We start from the raw sequence: 15,973 nt of genomic DNA on the forward strand, positions 1-15,973 counted from the left end.
AGGTAGTCAATAAATATTTGATCAATTAATCAATATATGACCTTGCAACATTAAGCAAATGCAGCACTGGTGGTTATAAGGAAACACTCTAAGTAGAGCAATTCACTCAATTAAAAAATAAAATATTACTGGGTGCCTGGGTGGCTCATTGGGTTAAAGCCTCTGCCTTCAGCTCAGGTCATGGTCCCAGGGTCCTGGGATCGAGGCCCACATCGGGCTCTCTGCTCTGCAGGGAGCCTGTTTCCTCCTCTCTCTCTGACTGCCTCTCTGCGTACTTGTGATCTCTCTCTCTGTCAAATAAATAAATAAAATCTTTAAAAAAAAAAAATTACTAACTTCAGGAGTTTATGGGGGGATATCTGTTTTTACTTTGCCAATGGAGAAGTAAAAATTAGCTCTAAAATGCATGGGTTTAATTAATAATGCTTTGATAATGAAAGCAATACAATAGATATTTGATAGTTGATGATCAAGGATATTATCTACTTCTCATTATATAGGATTACATAGGTAAAAGTATGAACTGAATAATAAATGGGCTTGTATAAAGTATGCCAAATTTTTGGCTAAGTTATGCTACTATCTTGCTGTGTAACTTTAAGTGAATTACATTCATAGATAATATGTGGGAAAATTTATTAATTTAATACAAGTTATCTTATTTTTTATTTATTTCTATTTTTTTAAATTTATTTATATGACAGACAGATCACAAGTAGGTGGAGAGGTAGGCAGAGAGAGAGAGGAGGAAGCAGGCTCCCCGCTGAGCAGAGAGCCCGATCCGGGGCTTGATCCCAGGACCCTGAAACCATGACCTGAGCTGAAGGCAGAGGCTTTAACCCACTGAGCCACCCAGGTGCCCCATCTTACTTTATTTAAAGGTTATACCACAATTAGGTAAAGTGCAGGTCTTCCTGGTTTGGATTTTTAGAAGAATGAAGCACAGTACTCTCTACCCAGAAAGTGATTTGACCAAGTAACTAGCCTTAAGTTGTCACACAGAGAGCCACAGTAACAAAGGAGTTTATGGCAATGAAGTACAAGAGGGTATGTTCCTAGTATTTTTCAGTAGGGCTCTTTGGATTTTACACAAAGCAATGTACTTATACCTTCCAATAAAACAAAAGGAAAAGAAGGAAATGATAAAACAAGGTCTTTTATAAAACTGTAATGAGTACACTACAGTAACTGTAATGTGAACTGTATATCCTAGCAATACATAACAGATTAATCACAAGATTAATCTTCTTACTAAAATATTTATATTTATTTTCACATAACATTAAAATTGTGTTGAAATTATATAGTACCTGTGTTAAAATCTAATTTGGTCATCTGAAGTGCATAGGCTTCACAATCTTTCTTACTGAAACTGAAAATAATTACAGGTTGAAAATTTCTTTCCATAATCATCTTCACGATCTTGAACACATTGGACGGTCCTGCAAAAAGAATATATAAACCACACCCAAAAATTAACTCAGAATGGATTACAGACCTAAATATAAAATCTTTAAAACTATAAAACTCATAAAAACTATAGAGGAATAAATATCCATGATTTGCTATTAGGCAAAGCATTCCTAGGTATAATACAAAAAGTACAAGCAACAAAAGAAAAACTTTAAAACTATAAAACTCTTAAAAACTATAGAGGAATAAATATCCATGATTTGCTATTAGGCAAAGCATTCCTAGGTATAATACAAAAGGCACAAGCAACAAAAGAAAAAAAAAAACAGATAAGCTGGATTTCATCAAAGTTAAAAACTCTGGTACTTCAACAGACACCAACAATAAAGGGAAAAGACAACCTTTACCCACAGAATGGGAAAAAGTAGGTAAGGGTCTACTATTCAGAGTACATAAAAAATTCTTATAATTCAACAACAAAAAAAGACAATTTCATTTTTAAATGGGGAAAAGATTTGAATACGTATTTCTCCAAATAAGACACACAAATGGCCAATAAGCACATGAAAAGATACATCATTAGCCATGAGAAAAATGGAAATTAAACATTGAGATACCAGTTTATACCATTATGATGACTATATTAAAAGAGATTACAGTGAGTACTGGTAAGGCTGTGGAGGAAATGGAAACTTCATATTCTTTTGATGGGAATGTAATATGGGGCTGCCACTTTGGAAAATAATTTGGCAGTTATTCAAAAGATTGAACACAGAAATACCATGACTCAGAATTCCAATGCTAGGTATACATTCAATGAGAAAAGAAAACATACGTTTACATAAAAACTGGCAGATTACAAATATTTACAACAGCATCACTCACAAGAATCAACAAAGAGAAATAACCCAAATGTTCAACAACTGATGAATGGATAAATAAAATGTGATACATTCATTTAATACAATGTTTTTTGATTATAAAAGGAATTAAGGACTGACATGCTGTAACATGGATGAACCTTGAAAACACACTAAGTGAAAGAAGCCAGATGCTAAAGACCACACAAATTATGACTCCATTTATATGAAACATTCAGACAAGGAAAAGAGACAGAAGGTAGATTAGTGATTATGTAAGGCTGAGGGGCTGGGGAAGAGGTTAGAAGAAATGAAAAATAATTGCTAAGGGGTAAAGGACTTCTTTTTGAGTTGATGCAAATGTTCTAGAATTAGTAGTTGCATAAGTTTGTGAATACACTAACATACACTGAATTATGCACTGAAAAATGGCAATTTTTATGGTGTATGAATTATATTTCAATAAAAAAATTGTGGTGATAGCTGCATAATTCTGTTACATAGTAATAACTATGAAATTGTATACTTTAATGAATAAAGTGTATAGTACATGAATTATATCTCAATGTCATATAAGAAAAAAGAGATGAGCTTTTATTTATACAATTTTATCTTATACGATCTAGATCTTTATATAGCTTCCCAAGGGGAAAAAGTGAACGAAGTTCCACATTACCTTTTGTTCCTCCTTTCCGTCCCTTCTGATCTCCTTTTGCCAAATCACCAGCATCTCGAAGTACTTGCATTGCAGTATTAAAATTATCTTCTCTGAAGTCACCCTGGAATCAGATATTTTCTAAATAATCTCACTAATATTTAACCACAATACATTTTTTCATACCTCAAAACAGAGCTTCCTCAAAAATAAAAATAATGTAAGAATTATTAAAAAGGTCACTGAAAGAGTTAAAAAATGTTGTGTATAATAGGTCATAAAAGGGAGAGATATTAAAACTGGGAAAAGCAAAACATAAAATATCTGAAACATGTCCTAAGTCCCTATTCTTCAGGCATTTTAAAACACTGGGAAAGAAGAAGGAAAAAAACTGGGAAAGAAGAAAAATCTTCATTTATGCGTAAGACAAACACAAGTTTTAAATATAATTTTTGAAATAAAACTACATACAAACCCAACAATTCTGGACCACAAAACTACTTAAGAAAAAAAATGGACTTCTACCATTCTACTTCAGTAAATTATTGCAGTAAGCACTGGGTGTTAAACACAAATAATGAATCCTGGAACGCTACAACAAAAACTAATGAAGTACTTATGGTGACAAACATAACATTAAAAAAAAAATCGTAATTACTCCCTTACATTTTCATCAACCACAAGGTGCAGGCCATCTCCCCCTGCTGGAAAAATGTAGTGTTGCAAAGGAGTAGGTCGATAGTCTGTGTAAATTACATGACAAGGCTGTAAAAAAAAAAGAAAGAAAGAAAAAAGAAAAACAATTAAACACATAATTTTATTTCTTCAAAATATTTAACCTACCTAGAAGACCTTGAAGAAATAAACTTTTGAATTCAACATTTCAAAAAGAGAAAAAACTTAAAAAATTTTTAAAACCGGGCAAGAGAAAAATATGGAAAAATTAGGTCTATTAAATTATACTACCATCTATTCCCTAATCAGGGCCAAATACATGATGTGAGTTTCAATAATGATCTTGGATTCATACCCTTGACCTGTGATGCCATAATTAAAGATGACATGTATTCCTACACAGCAGTAGTATGGTGACAGAGAATACTCCTTGAGGTAAAATGGGATTTTTTTTGCTCCACAAAGGTTTTTCAGAGCTTTACTAAATTGATCCAGCTCCTCCAGAAGATCACATAGGCTTCTATCCTACAGAAGCAACATGGATATTACAAAATCCCATTAGAGAGCTTATAAACAGATAACGGTTTGTAAGAATACTGGTATAAAGGGAAAAAAAAGGGCAGGAAAGTTGGACTACAAAAACAGAAGGGAAACACAGTAAAAAGGCTGACTATGTTAACATAACAAAAACCAAATCACATGCTCAGGAGATGTACAGCTTTTTCCTGGTACTGAGGTCTTAGAGGAAATTTTCTACCGTAAGGCCTCACTCAATGAGTAAATGCAGTAATTTCTAAACCTGGCAAAGAATCAAGATCAGGTTAGGAGCTTACAAGCCCCTACTCTCAGACATGCTGATATACTGGGTTTAAGATGGCACTTACAAATACACACTTGTGGGGCACCTGGGTGGCTCAGTGGGTTAAGCCTCTGCCTTCATCCAGGTCACAATCTCAGTGTCCTGGGATTGAGCCCCACATTGGGCTCTCTGCTCAGCAGGGAACCTGCTTTCCCCTCTCTCTGCCTGCCTCTCTGTCTACTTGTGATCTTCCTCTCTCTATTAAATAAATAAATAAAATCTTTAAAAAAAAAAAAAAAAAGAAAGAAATACACACTTGTAAGAGACTAGTCAGGTGATTCTGACAAGCCTGCACTTGATGTGAGACAGTTTCACATTAAAGTCTTCTTAATCCTAGGCGGCATCAAGAACAAAGTATAAAAGATAGTAAAGCCAACTTCCAATGTTTTAAATACTGAAGACATCGAAAAGAAAGAAAATACCTGCTTATGTAAATGGCAGATCCATTCAGCAAACTGTCGGGCATTTGGAATAGTAGCCGAAAGAAACACATAGTGGACATTGTCAGGAAGCAAAATAATAGTTTCTTCCCATACAACACCACGCTCTGGGAAAAAAAAAAAAATTATATATATACACACTTTGGAATTCAGGGTCACTTTTTAAACAAGTCATCTAAAATTATTACCTCTTGAGCTCAGTAATTAGAAATGTAGACCACTTTCCACAAAGATATTTTTAGCCATAGACCCTTAATGAAAACTACTTTCTTTCTTATATAAGATGAAATATCTATTATCCAATAGAAAGTTAGTAAACTAAACCACTAAAACCACAATGTACTCTGAAACAACAGCCTGCAAAGAGCAGCTCCAGACCGAATACTTTTCACACAGCATAACAAGAGTCCCATGACATTGTAAATAGTATTTCCATCTCACTTTGAGAAACAAAAGTTAATGGCTTGTAGAAAAGTTACTGCAACAAATTTTTTTTTCATTTATCCATTTTTATTTGCTAATGTTTTTATCAGTACACTAAAACTAAATTTTAGAGATACTGGATATTATTAGACAGCAACAAATTTTAAAGACACACTATTACTATACCATGTAACATCTTTCATCCAAATCACCCTCATGATCTCTACACCTGAAAGATTTCATTAGCAGCAAAAGTATGCCAGTTTTTATTTAATGGGAAAAACTAGAAAAATCAATTTGAGAGTTTCCCCCTAAAATAAAAAATCAGGAGCTCCTGGGTGACTCAGTCATTAAGCATCTGCCTTCGGCTCACGTCATGATCCCAGAGTCCTGGGATTATTGAGCCCCACATTGGGCGCCCTGCTCAGCGGGAAGCCTGCTTCTCCCCCCCAACTCCCCCTGCCTGTGTTCCCTCTCTCACTGTCTCTCTGTCAAATGAATAAACAAAATCTTCAAAAAAAAAAAAATTAATACAAGATTCCTGATTTCAAAACCTAAACAGCTCTGGTCAGAACTTAATTTAATTTTATGAATTCAAAAGCAGTGAAATGTTTAAAGGGCAAATGATTTCATAAATTGTTATTACTTTCACTATAAATACAGGCTAACTCAGGGCCTTATTTTAAACAAAAACTAAGTTTTAAGTGTGGACACGTTAAACATTTAACTTTTAAATGTTAACAGTACCCCTCACAGTTCCACTCAAAATTCCAAGTATACTTACTTTTGCTTACAGTAGTATCATAGTTCAAGTAAAAGGATATTTTTTTCTCATTTGTATTTCGTAATCCCTATTTAGTATTTTTATCATAAACTTGCATTTCTTAGTTTTTAAAAACTAAAATACTAATAAAACCAAGTAAGCTGGGGCGCCTGGAGGCTCAGTCATTAAGCGTCTGCCTTCAGCTCAGGCCACGATCCCCAGGTCCTGGGATCAAGCTCAGCAGGAAGCCTGCTTCTCTCCTCCCTCTCCCACTCCCTCTGCTTATGTTCCCTCTTTCATTGTGTCTCTCTCTGTCAAATAAATATATAAAATCTTAAAAAAAACAACAAAACAAGTTAACTCTAGGCTAAAAGCTTTAAATATTTCCTTAACACTTATTTTACTTATTTTGGAGAGTTCTCTATTAAAATCCAACCAGCCTAAGGGTGCCTGGGTGGCTCAGTTGGTTAGTTGTCTGCCTTGGGCTCAGGTCATTATCTCCGGATCCCAGACTGAGCCCAGCGTCAGGCTCCCTGCTAAGCGGGGAACCTGCCTCTTTCCCACTACCCTGCTTGCTAATGCTCTCTCTTCCAAATAAAAAAATTAATCTTTTAAAAAAACAATTAAAAAAATTAAACTATCTTAGTTCTAATTGTTTATTATAAATTTGCATTTTCACACCCAGAGTTACTAGTTAAAAGAAGCTGAAGTTAAAGAAGCTAAAGTTAAAAACCCATTAGAAGCTGAAGTTAAAGACCCATCAGAAATACTATACCACGTTACCCACAATTTAGTTTATTAGAACTCTGGCCACATGAATAGTGAAAGCAAAATTTAACAACTACTTACTCAAAATTCCCAATGCCCTTATGAAGGAAAATATATGGCACACATCTCAGCAACACAGGAGAACATACCTGAATCTCTCATGTAATGAATTTCATCAAATATGACCCACGCTACTTCTCGCATAACTTCCGAACCTCTGTAGAGCATGCTTCTCAAAATCTAAAAAAATATAAACAATTTGGCAAAATTTGGCAGTTCTCTCTAATGAGGAATTTTGGAAATGCTTTAATGGAAACATTAAAATAATTTAGGTTACTTATCTTAAATATATCTCATAAATCAAATAATAGTCTCTCATGAAACCAATATAAATGACTTCTCAACAGTTAGTATTCAGGCACAATTCATGGAGAGAATTATTATCCCCTCTATCTACATATATCTTAAGTATGAAGCCACTTCACTGTACATATAACACTCATCACAAGATCCACACTATCTAGGTTATGAGAGTAACTTAAAATTATCTTCTATTCAACCTATGGTACTTTATAATGTTCACTGATTTTTTTCTACTTCCTCTCACAACATCGATACTTTCTGGCAACCATATCCTGATTTTTGACTTAAAGAAAATCTATATATGGAAAGAAATTTTGGGAACGGAAACTTACTTTGGGCACCAAAATGAAAAGTGAGCAATGCTTTTGGCTGGCTCTGCAGGCCAGAAGTTAATTTATATTCTCTACAGTACCATGTCCTTATAAAATGCAAGGATATAATTCAAGAATGTATAAAAGTACTTGGTATAGACAAGACAGCTAACTGTGTTCAAAACATAAGATATTTTAAGTATTTAAGTTTTAAATAAAATTTAACTATGACTATGGGAAGAAGTTTAACTTACCTGGACATTTTTCAAAAAGTTATTTATGTATTTGTATCAACTAAAATGCAAAAAAAAAATCACATGGAAGGAAAAGCCCCTACTTACATGAAACTGTATGCAGAACTGTCAATGTATTTCCATGTCACTGACAATAAGTCTTTAAAAATATTTGGGAAAAAATTCTATATGTCATATGACAAGAAACAGGATTAGTAATTTACAACTAAATTTATGGAATTACTAAAGCACTCAGAAAATAAAGTATTACATTTTATCTATATAGAGCAACTGATAAAGCCTTATATATTCTAATCTTAGATACATTAATTAAAATTAAAAGGGAAAAATTGGATGAGGCACCATATAAATTACCTCTGTAGTCATAACAAGACAAGACGCTGTAGGATTAATAGTAACATCTCCAGTCATCAATCCAACATCTTGAAATTCTTCATACATTTCCCGGTATTTCTGGTTACTCAGAGCCTTAATTGGGCTAGTAAATATTACGCGCTGTTTTTCCCTTAAGGCCAATGCAATGGCGTATCTAAAAATGTGAAACCAATTAAGAATAAAGCATCTAAAACCTTTTCTTTAAAGTACATAATTTTTAATATTCTATTAATATATAAATTATGTCCCAACTTCCCCTAATTACTTATCTTAAACAGACTTGGCAGAACAGGAATATCTTATTCTGTTTACTAGTGACAAGCTATTAAAGTAATAATAATCATTAATAAAGTAATGAAATGTAGTGGTCTAAATAAACAAGAATATTTAACTATGGTCTATTGGAATTAATGTAACTTAATGGCAAATACCAATAGGTTACTGATGGTTACCCTATTTCTTGGAAGTAAAACACTTTTGATTGTATAAAAAAGTTGAGAGCCTCTGCCCATCAGTTTATACATATATAAACAATCAGCAAATATGGGGAAATGAAATTTTGTTCTTCTGAGTTTCAAAAATAAGTTCATCCATATGTACTCTTTCCCCACGTGTAATAATTATCAAATCATTCCTTGCTGGAATTATGACTGGTTCTAATTTTGTAAAAGATCTTCCACAACTATTAGCAAAATGAAATACAGTAGTTTTGTATTTTTACCTATCTGACAGAGAGAGACCATAAGTAGGCAGAGAGGCAGGCAGAGAGAGAGGGGAAAGCAGGCTCCCCTCTGAGCAGAGAGCCCGATGTGGTGCTCGATCCCAGGACCCTGGGATTATGATCCAAGCTGAAGGCAGAGGCTTTAACCCACTGAGCCACCCAGGCGCCCCAGTAGTTTTGTTCTTTTTTAAGGTAAATTCTATTAAGTATTTAAATAAAGACCATGAAATGATAACTAAGGTTAGCACTGTGGTAGAGTCTCCTTATTTAAAATATAATTCTGGCCCACGACAGGCTTATAACTTATTTGCGGAAATAAAAATAATATTCATCACAGCTGTATAAACATATTCCTCAAATAGTGAAATAAACAATTAAGTGTCAAAACATGGTCAAATACGTAGTTCAAGAAATAGGTATGAAACAGAAAAGGATATAAAGATGCTATAATATATTAAATAACTGTCCACTTCTGAACAAAAAATTAGAAAATACAAAAAGAAAAAGGGAAGTATGATCCATACTCAGGGAAAAACAGTCATGAGAAACTAATTCTTAGTAGGTTCAGATGTTGGACTTAGTAGACAAAGACTTAAATGCAACTATCAGAAACACGTGCAAAAAAATGGAAGGAAGCCATTATTCAACAAACAGGCCATCACAACAGAGAAGGCGAAACTATGAAATAAATAAATGAAAACACTACGGATGAAAAGTATAATGGAAAGGAAGAATTCACTAGATGGGCTTAAGAGCGGATTTGAGATGACAGAACAATGTCCGTAAATATGAAGAAAGATCAACAAAAATAATCAAATTGAAAGAAAGAAACAGAAGAAAAAAATAGAGAACCTTGTGTCCCACTGGAAGTTCCAAAGTGAGGAAAAAAAAGTATTCGAAAAAAATACAATGAAAACTTCTTAAATTTGTTTTAAATAAAAAATATTAATCTACAGATCCAACAAGCACAATGAACCAAAGCAGGAAAAAGTAAAAAAGAAGTACACATGGAAACACTGTCAAACTCTGAATAACAAAGACAAACGGAAAGTCTTCAAAGTAGTAAGAAAACATTAAACATTGGGAAATATTAAAAGACCGAAATCAAACTTTTGGAGATGAAAAATGAAATGTCTGATTTGAAATACACTGGATAAAAATAAAAATGATTAGACATTGCAGAAAAATGATGACTACACTTTAAGACCTATCAAGAAAAGGTGTCCAAAGTAAAGAAGAATCAACTCCAAAAAACAAAATAGTAAGAAACAGAGTATAAGTGGGCTGTGAGACAACCCAAAGTGGCATGAAAGAAGTTTAAGTGAGTCCCCAAGGAATAGGAGGAAGGGAAATGTTTCAAATAAAAAATAGGTGAAAGTATCTCAAATGTGATGAAAACTATAATAAACATACAAATCTGAGAAGGCCATCAAACTCAAGCATAAGAAACCTGAGAAGAACTATATAAAGTCACATCATAACCAAACTGCTTCAAAACAGTAATGAAATTAAAAACAGCCAAACATCCCATCAGAGCAATATGCAAAGAAGCAGGAAAATACTGACCTATAATGAAAGGAAAAGTCAATCAGAACAGATGAAGAAGTAACACAGATGAAAAAACCAGCAACAAGGACGTTTGAACAGTTTGTAACAGTAATCCGTATGTTCAAGAAACTAGAAGAGGGACGCCTGGGTGGCTCAGTCAATTAAGTGTCTGCCTTTGGCTCAGGCATGATCTCAGGGTCCTGGGATCAAGCCCACATCAGGCTCTCTGATTGGGGGGGGGGTCTGCTTCCCTCTCTCCCTCCCCCATGCTCGTGTGCTCTCTCAAATAAGTAAATAAAATCTTTAAAAGAAAAAAAAAGAAGCTAGAAGAAAGTTAAGTAGTAAGCAGAGATGTGGGAAAAGAAAAGTAAAAACCACACACACAGATAAAACTTTTAACAAGAAAAAATATAGTAGGAGATGAAAATGCAATGAATGGGATTAATGACCTTATAGGCAATACAGAAGCAAAGATTAATGAAATGGAAGATAGAGCATTAGAAAAGGCCCAAATGAAACATACAAAATAGTATACACACAAAAGAACATACTATCAGTAAATCACGAGACAGTTTTAAGTGGCCTAATGTAATCCTAATTATAGTCCTCGAAGAGGAGCCATAACAATGAAAAAACAAATCCAAAGCACAAGAAAAAACTACATGAAAAAACTACATCAAGCCTCACCATAAACTGCTTAAAACCACTGATAAAGATAAAATCTTAAAGCACCCAAGTAAAAAAGATGCATTATCTGCAGAAGAAAGGGGATTTCCTGTCATAAACTACACAAGTCAAAAGGTACTCTTAAAAGAATCAGAATTCTATATTAAGTGCAACTATCTTTCAAAAATGAAGACAAGGTAAAAGGTATTTAAGACATGCAAAAGTTGAAAGAATTTTTCATCAGGATATTTGTACTACCATAAACTGTAAAGGAGTTTCTTCGGGAAGAAGAAAAATAATGCCACACAGCAACCTGAATCAAACAACACGTCAAAACATATCAAAATATTCTGAAATCATATCAAAAGCATTTCCTAAATATACCAAGTCACACAAAACAAAATCTGTGGGGCAGCTACAGCAATATTAAACAAATATATATACCACTAAATGCCTGTATTAGTAAAAGAAAGGTCTCAAATCAATGACTTCACCTTTCCTCCCTAAAAAAACTAGAAAAAGGAGATCAAATGAATCCCGCAAATCCAAATCTAAATCTAAATCATAAAATAGAAACTAAAAAAACAACAGAGAAAAATCAATGAAACCAGAAACTTGTTCTTTGAGAACATCAGTATGACTGATAGACCGCTAGAAAACTAATCAGTAAAAAAATAGAGAACATCACACTAATATCAAAACCAGATAAAGACACTACAATAAAACTGTAGACCAATATCCTTCATGAACATATATGCAAATAATAGTCTACCAAGAGGAACTTTTTTGGGGTTCCTACATCCCACAGAAACATGGTGGGGGGCTCCCCCACTCACACACCAAGCAATTCTTACTAACAGGGTGTCTTGGGAATTCAATTAAATGCTGACACTCCCCAGAGATAGCATCAGACTGAACAGATTAAGGACTCAGTTCCTCAAAGACTGCCCTCCAGCCCCAAGCGCCAGTAGCAAGCCCCAGGCCAGTTACCCATGCTTCTGATCAACAGGCTTCAGACTGAAGATTCCAACAACTTCCTCCTTGGTATAGATCAACTTGCTAGAGTGGCTCACAGAACTCAGGAAACACTTACTTAACATTTATCAACATATTAAAGAATATAAACCAATAACCAGATGAAGAAATATGTAAGGAAAAGACAAAGAGCTTCCATGCCCTTTCTATCCAGGAGCACACTCTTCCGGAACATCTATTTAGGGACATCTGCACGTTTCCCAACCTGGAAGTTCACCGACCTGAGTCCTTTTGGGTTTTTATAGAAGTTTCACTCCATAGTCATGACTAAGTCATTGGCCACTGGCTGATTCAACTCCCAGGCCACTTCCATCTATCCTACCTGGAGGTCTCACAAGAGGGTGGATGGAACTAAAAGTTCTAAACCTAATCATACAAGTGGTTCCCCTGGCTACAACCCCCATCCAAAAGTGACATCTCTAACCTTGCTCTATCACATGAAATTCCAAGGGTTTTAGGAACTCTGACTCAGGAACCATGGATGAAGAGCAAATAAAAACATGAAATGTGTATTTGGTCATTCCAATGACCAAATACGTATTTCTTATAAATCACAATATTGCTGTTTATTTATAGGGTTATATAGATCACAACCCTACAGGGTTTATTGCAGGATTTATCTCAGAGTTGTGTCTTATTTGAAAATTAATGTCTTCATCATAGTAACAGAAAAAAAAAATTTTGACAAAATACACCACCTAAATATTCTGTATGCATGTGCGCACGCACACACACACACATAAACTTGGAATAGCGGGGAACAGCCTCAAGTTGATGAAAGGCATCTATGAAACACCTATAGATAACAGCATGCTGATGGTGGACTTAGTATTAGGAACAAGGCAAAGATGTCCTCTCTCATCACTTCTATTCAACATTGTACTGGATGTCCCAATCGGTGCAATAAGGAAAGACATTAAGAGTATTGAAAATAAAAAGGAAAAGTGTTTTTATTTACAGAAATCAAACAGAAAAACTTAAACTCTTAAACAGTGAAATAAGAAACAAAGTTATTTTAAAATTTCATTTAAAAAGCACAAGAACAAAAATGGAACAGAGAAGCACAAGATAGCCAGAAAACAATTAACAAAATGGCAGTAGGTACACACCTATTAGTAATTACTTTAAATGTAAACAGACTAAATTCTCCCATAAAAAGACAGATGGCTTAATGGATTAAAAACTACACTCAGCTAAAAAAAGAATGTTACCTGAAAAAACAAACAAACAAAAAAAACTACACTCAGCTATATGCTACCTAAAAAGATTCACTTCAGAGTGTAAGGACACACATACTAAAAGTGAAGGAATGGAAAAGGATATTCCATGCAAATGGAAACCAAAAGAAAGCAGGGGAAACTATACTTCTACCAGATAAAACAGACTTTAAAACAAAGACTATAATAAGAGATAAAGAACAACATTACATAATAAAAGGGTTAATCCAATAAGAGTTTATGTAAGATTAAAGCTAACACGGGAATACCTACATATATAAAACTATAAACAGACCTAAAATTTCCTTTTTTTTTTTTTTTAAAGATTTTATTTATTTGACAGATAGATAGAGCATAAGCAAGGAGAAGGGCAGGCAGAGGGAGAAGAAGCAGGCTCCCCGACAAGCAGGGAGCTCGATGCGGGCCTCGATCCAAAGGAAGATGATTAACCGACTGAGCCACGCAGGTTTTCCTTTAAACAGAAAAGCTACTCACTCAGCGCATACGGTCTTTCCTGCTGATGTATGTGCAGATACTAAAACAGACTGGTTATTATCAACACACTGAATGGCTTCTCTTTGAAAAGCATCAAGAATGAACGGGTATTCCTATAAAAAGAAAATAATAATATCTGCATGAAAATTATCTAACCATTACCAGAACACACTGAAAATCAAGAAATGCTAACCCCAAGAGGCATCCTGGGAGCATTTCTTTATGATTCTATTTAGGAAATACACCACCCAATAGAGAAAATTAGGAAGAGTAAAAAAATACCTTTCACTAAATAGCAAAAAAGTTAATTCTGCAGTCTAATTTTTAACTTTGGTAATATACACATTATGTTAGTTACTATAGAGTAACATTACCATTTATCAACAACATGTTTTGTGGTAGGCACTGTGCAACACATTTTCCATATATTATTATTAAAAATCTTCACAATAACCCCTAAAACAGATATTCTTTCCTTTCACAGATGGGAACTCTGAAGCTCTTAAGTCCCTCACGTAAGTTCACTCAGCAGAGACAGAATAATACAGATCTACTAGACTTTTAAGAGTTCATGCTTACTCTATCATTCTGCCTACTTCATTTAAAGAAAATATGACTTAGAAAATTTCCATTAATCACTTAAGTTCTATGAAAACTTCCAAATCCATTTAATATAAGCATCAGAGTTTAAGTTTCATTAGAATTTTGTTAAACTCCCAAAACTATATGTATAACTTATTGTACACATGCTTTTTTCCCTAGAGAAAGGTTGATAACTTCCCTTTGATTCTTTAAAAAGATGGAGAACCATTACTTTCATTTTTAAAAATCTCTTCACATAATTCTTTTTTTCTTTTTATCATGGTTGTTACTTATTTGGTTCTTACTATATTTGACTTCAGAAAGCTTCTTCTTGGTTTATATACACTGGGAAATATAAAAAAAATCTCATTTGAAAGCATTTATCTTTAAGATTTTTAGAAAAGAGACACAAAACTATACAAACTGTATTGTCTAGCACACAGACCTTTGCAGCTTTTCCAACTCGAGGTTTAAGTGGTAAATAATCTTCATCTGCAGGAAGTGCAACCTGATGTGAAGAAAAAAAAAAAATCACCAACTTACTATTCGGAGAACTGATACATTCAACACTCCATAATTAATGACAGTTTGAAAAATATAAGTGATAGTGTTCAATACAGTCGACACTGTAAAATCAAACAGCTGCCTTTAAGGACAAGTACTAAAGTGAAAATAATCAAAAATCCTCTACCTGCATTTATCTAATGGTAACATAATTAACACCTAAGTTTATCTCCCTGAAGAAATTGTGTTTATTAAGGTCTAGGGCCTATCCAAGCTTTGTATTTTCTATAGCCTGATACTAATAAAAGCTAAAAAGAGCTGAATGGACATAAAAAGGGATGTTACTACACGAAAAGAAAACTATGAGGAATAAAATGATATTCCCTATTTGCTAAAACAAAACTTCTTTTCCTCCAGTGAAAATTAAGATCTGGAGAGCAGTTCATAATGTATCTAAATTCCCAAGAATCAAACCATTTAGTATATAAATCCACAGGGGCAAAATAAAATACACACAAAGATTAGAAATAATTTACAGTTATGAATAAAATTTCAGTAAGTATTACATGAGATTACCCATCTTAGAAATACTAAGAGCTTGGGGGTAATTTCCAAGCTGACCCTTGAACAAGACAGGATTTGGGGCAACAACTTTCCCCAGCCCCACTCTAAATGTCGAAAATCCATGTGTAACTTTGGATTCCTCCAAAACTTACCTATTAGTATACAGTTAACTAGAGGCCTTACTGATGATATAGTTAAACGCATATTTTATATGTATACTATACTCTTCCAATAAAGTAAGCTAGAGAAAAGAATATAAAGAAAATCCTAAGGAAGAGAAAAACAAATTTATAGTACTGTGTTTATCAAAAAATACCTTTTAAGTGGACCTGTGCAGTTCAAAATCACACTGCTCAAGGGTCAACTGTATAATCACAGTAATGTGGGCAGTATTTTGAAAAGATCTAAGTAGATCCTGATTATAATTAAGAAAAGTGAAATTTAGTACATTATGAAACCTAATGAATAATACCCAGTAAAAT

General features: G+C 33.9%; 1 protein-coding gene across 2 annotated transcripts in view; it reads right to left on the reverse strand.

Moving 5' to 3' along the window:
• MTREX (Mtr4 exosome RNA helicase) overlaps positions 1–15,973 on the reverse strand; it is a 111,146-nt gene that overhangs the window by 80,951 nt on the left and 14,222 nt on the right. For both annotated transcript variants that reach the window (XR_004381753.1, XM_032850489.1), the window contains exons 4-11: positions 14,869–14,931; positions 13,842–13,954; positions 8,139–8,313; positions 7,006–7,096; positions 4,885–5,009; positions 3,595–3,693; positions 2,950–3,052; positions 1,311–1,442 (exon numbers count right to left, since the gene is read on the reverse strand). Coding sequence is in view for 1 of the 2 variants with exons in the window: in XM_032850489.1 (XP_032706380.1) it covers positions 1,311–1,442; positions 2,950–3,052; positions 3,595–3,693; positions 4,885–5,009; positions 7,006–7,096; positions 8,139–8,313; positions 13,842–13,954; positions 14,869–14,931 (901 nt within the window). In the remaining variant the exon portion in view is untranslated. The remainder of the gene's footprint in view (positions 1–1,310; positions 1,443–2,949; positions 3,053–3,594; positions 3,694–4,884; positions 5,010–7,005; positions 7,097–8,138; positions 8,314–13,841; positions 13,955–14,868; positions 14,932–15,973) is intronic.

This window comes from Lontra canadensis, unplaced genomic scaffold (assembly GCF_010015895.1).
Source record: "Lontra canadensis isolate GAN:19392208 unplaced genomic scaffold, GSC_riverotter_1.0 scaffold4, whole genome shotgun sequence".
Lineage (NCBI taxonomy): Eukaryota > Metazoa > Chordata > Mammalia > Carnivora > Mustelidae > Lontra > Lontra canadensis.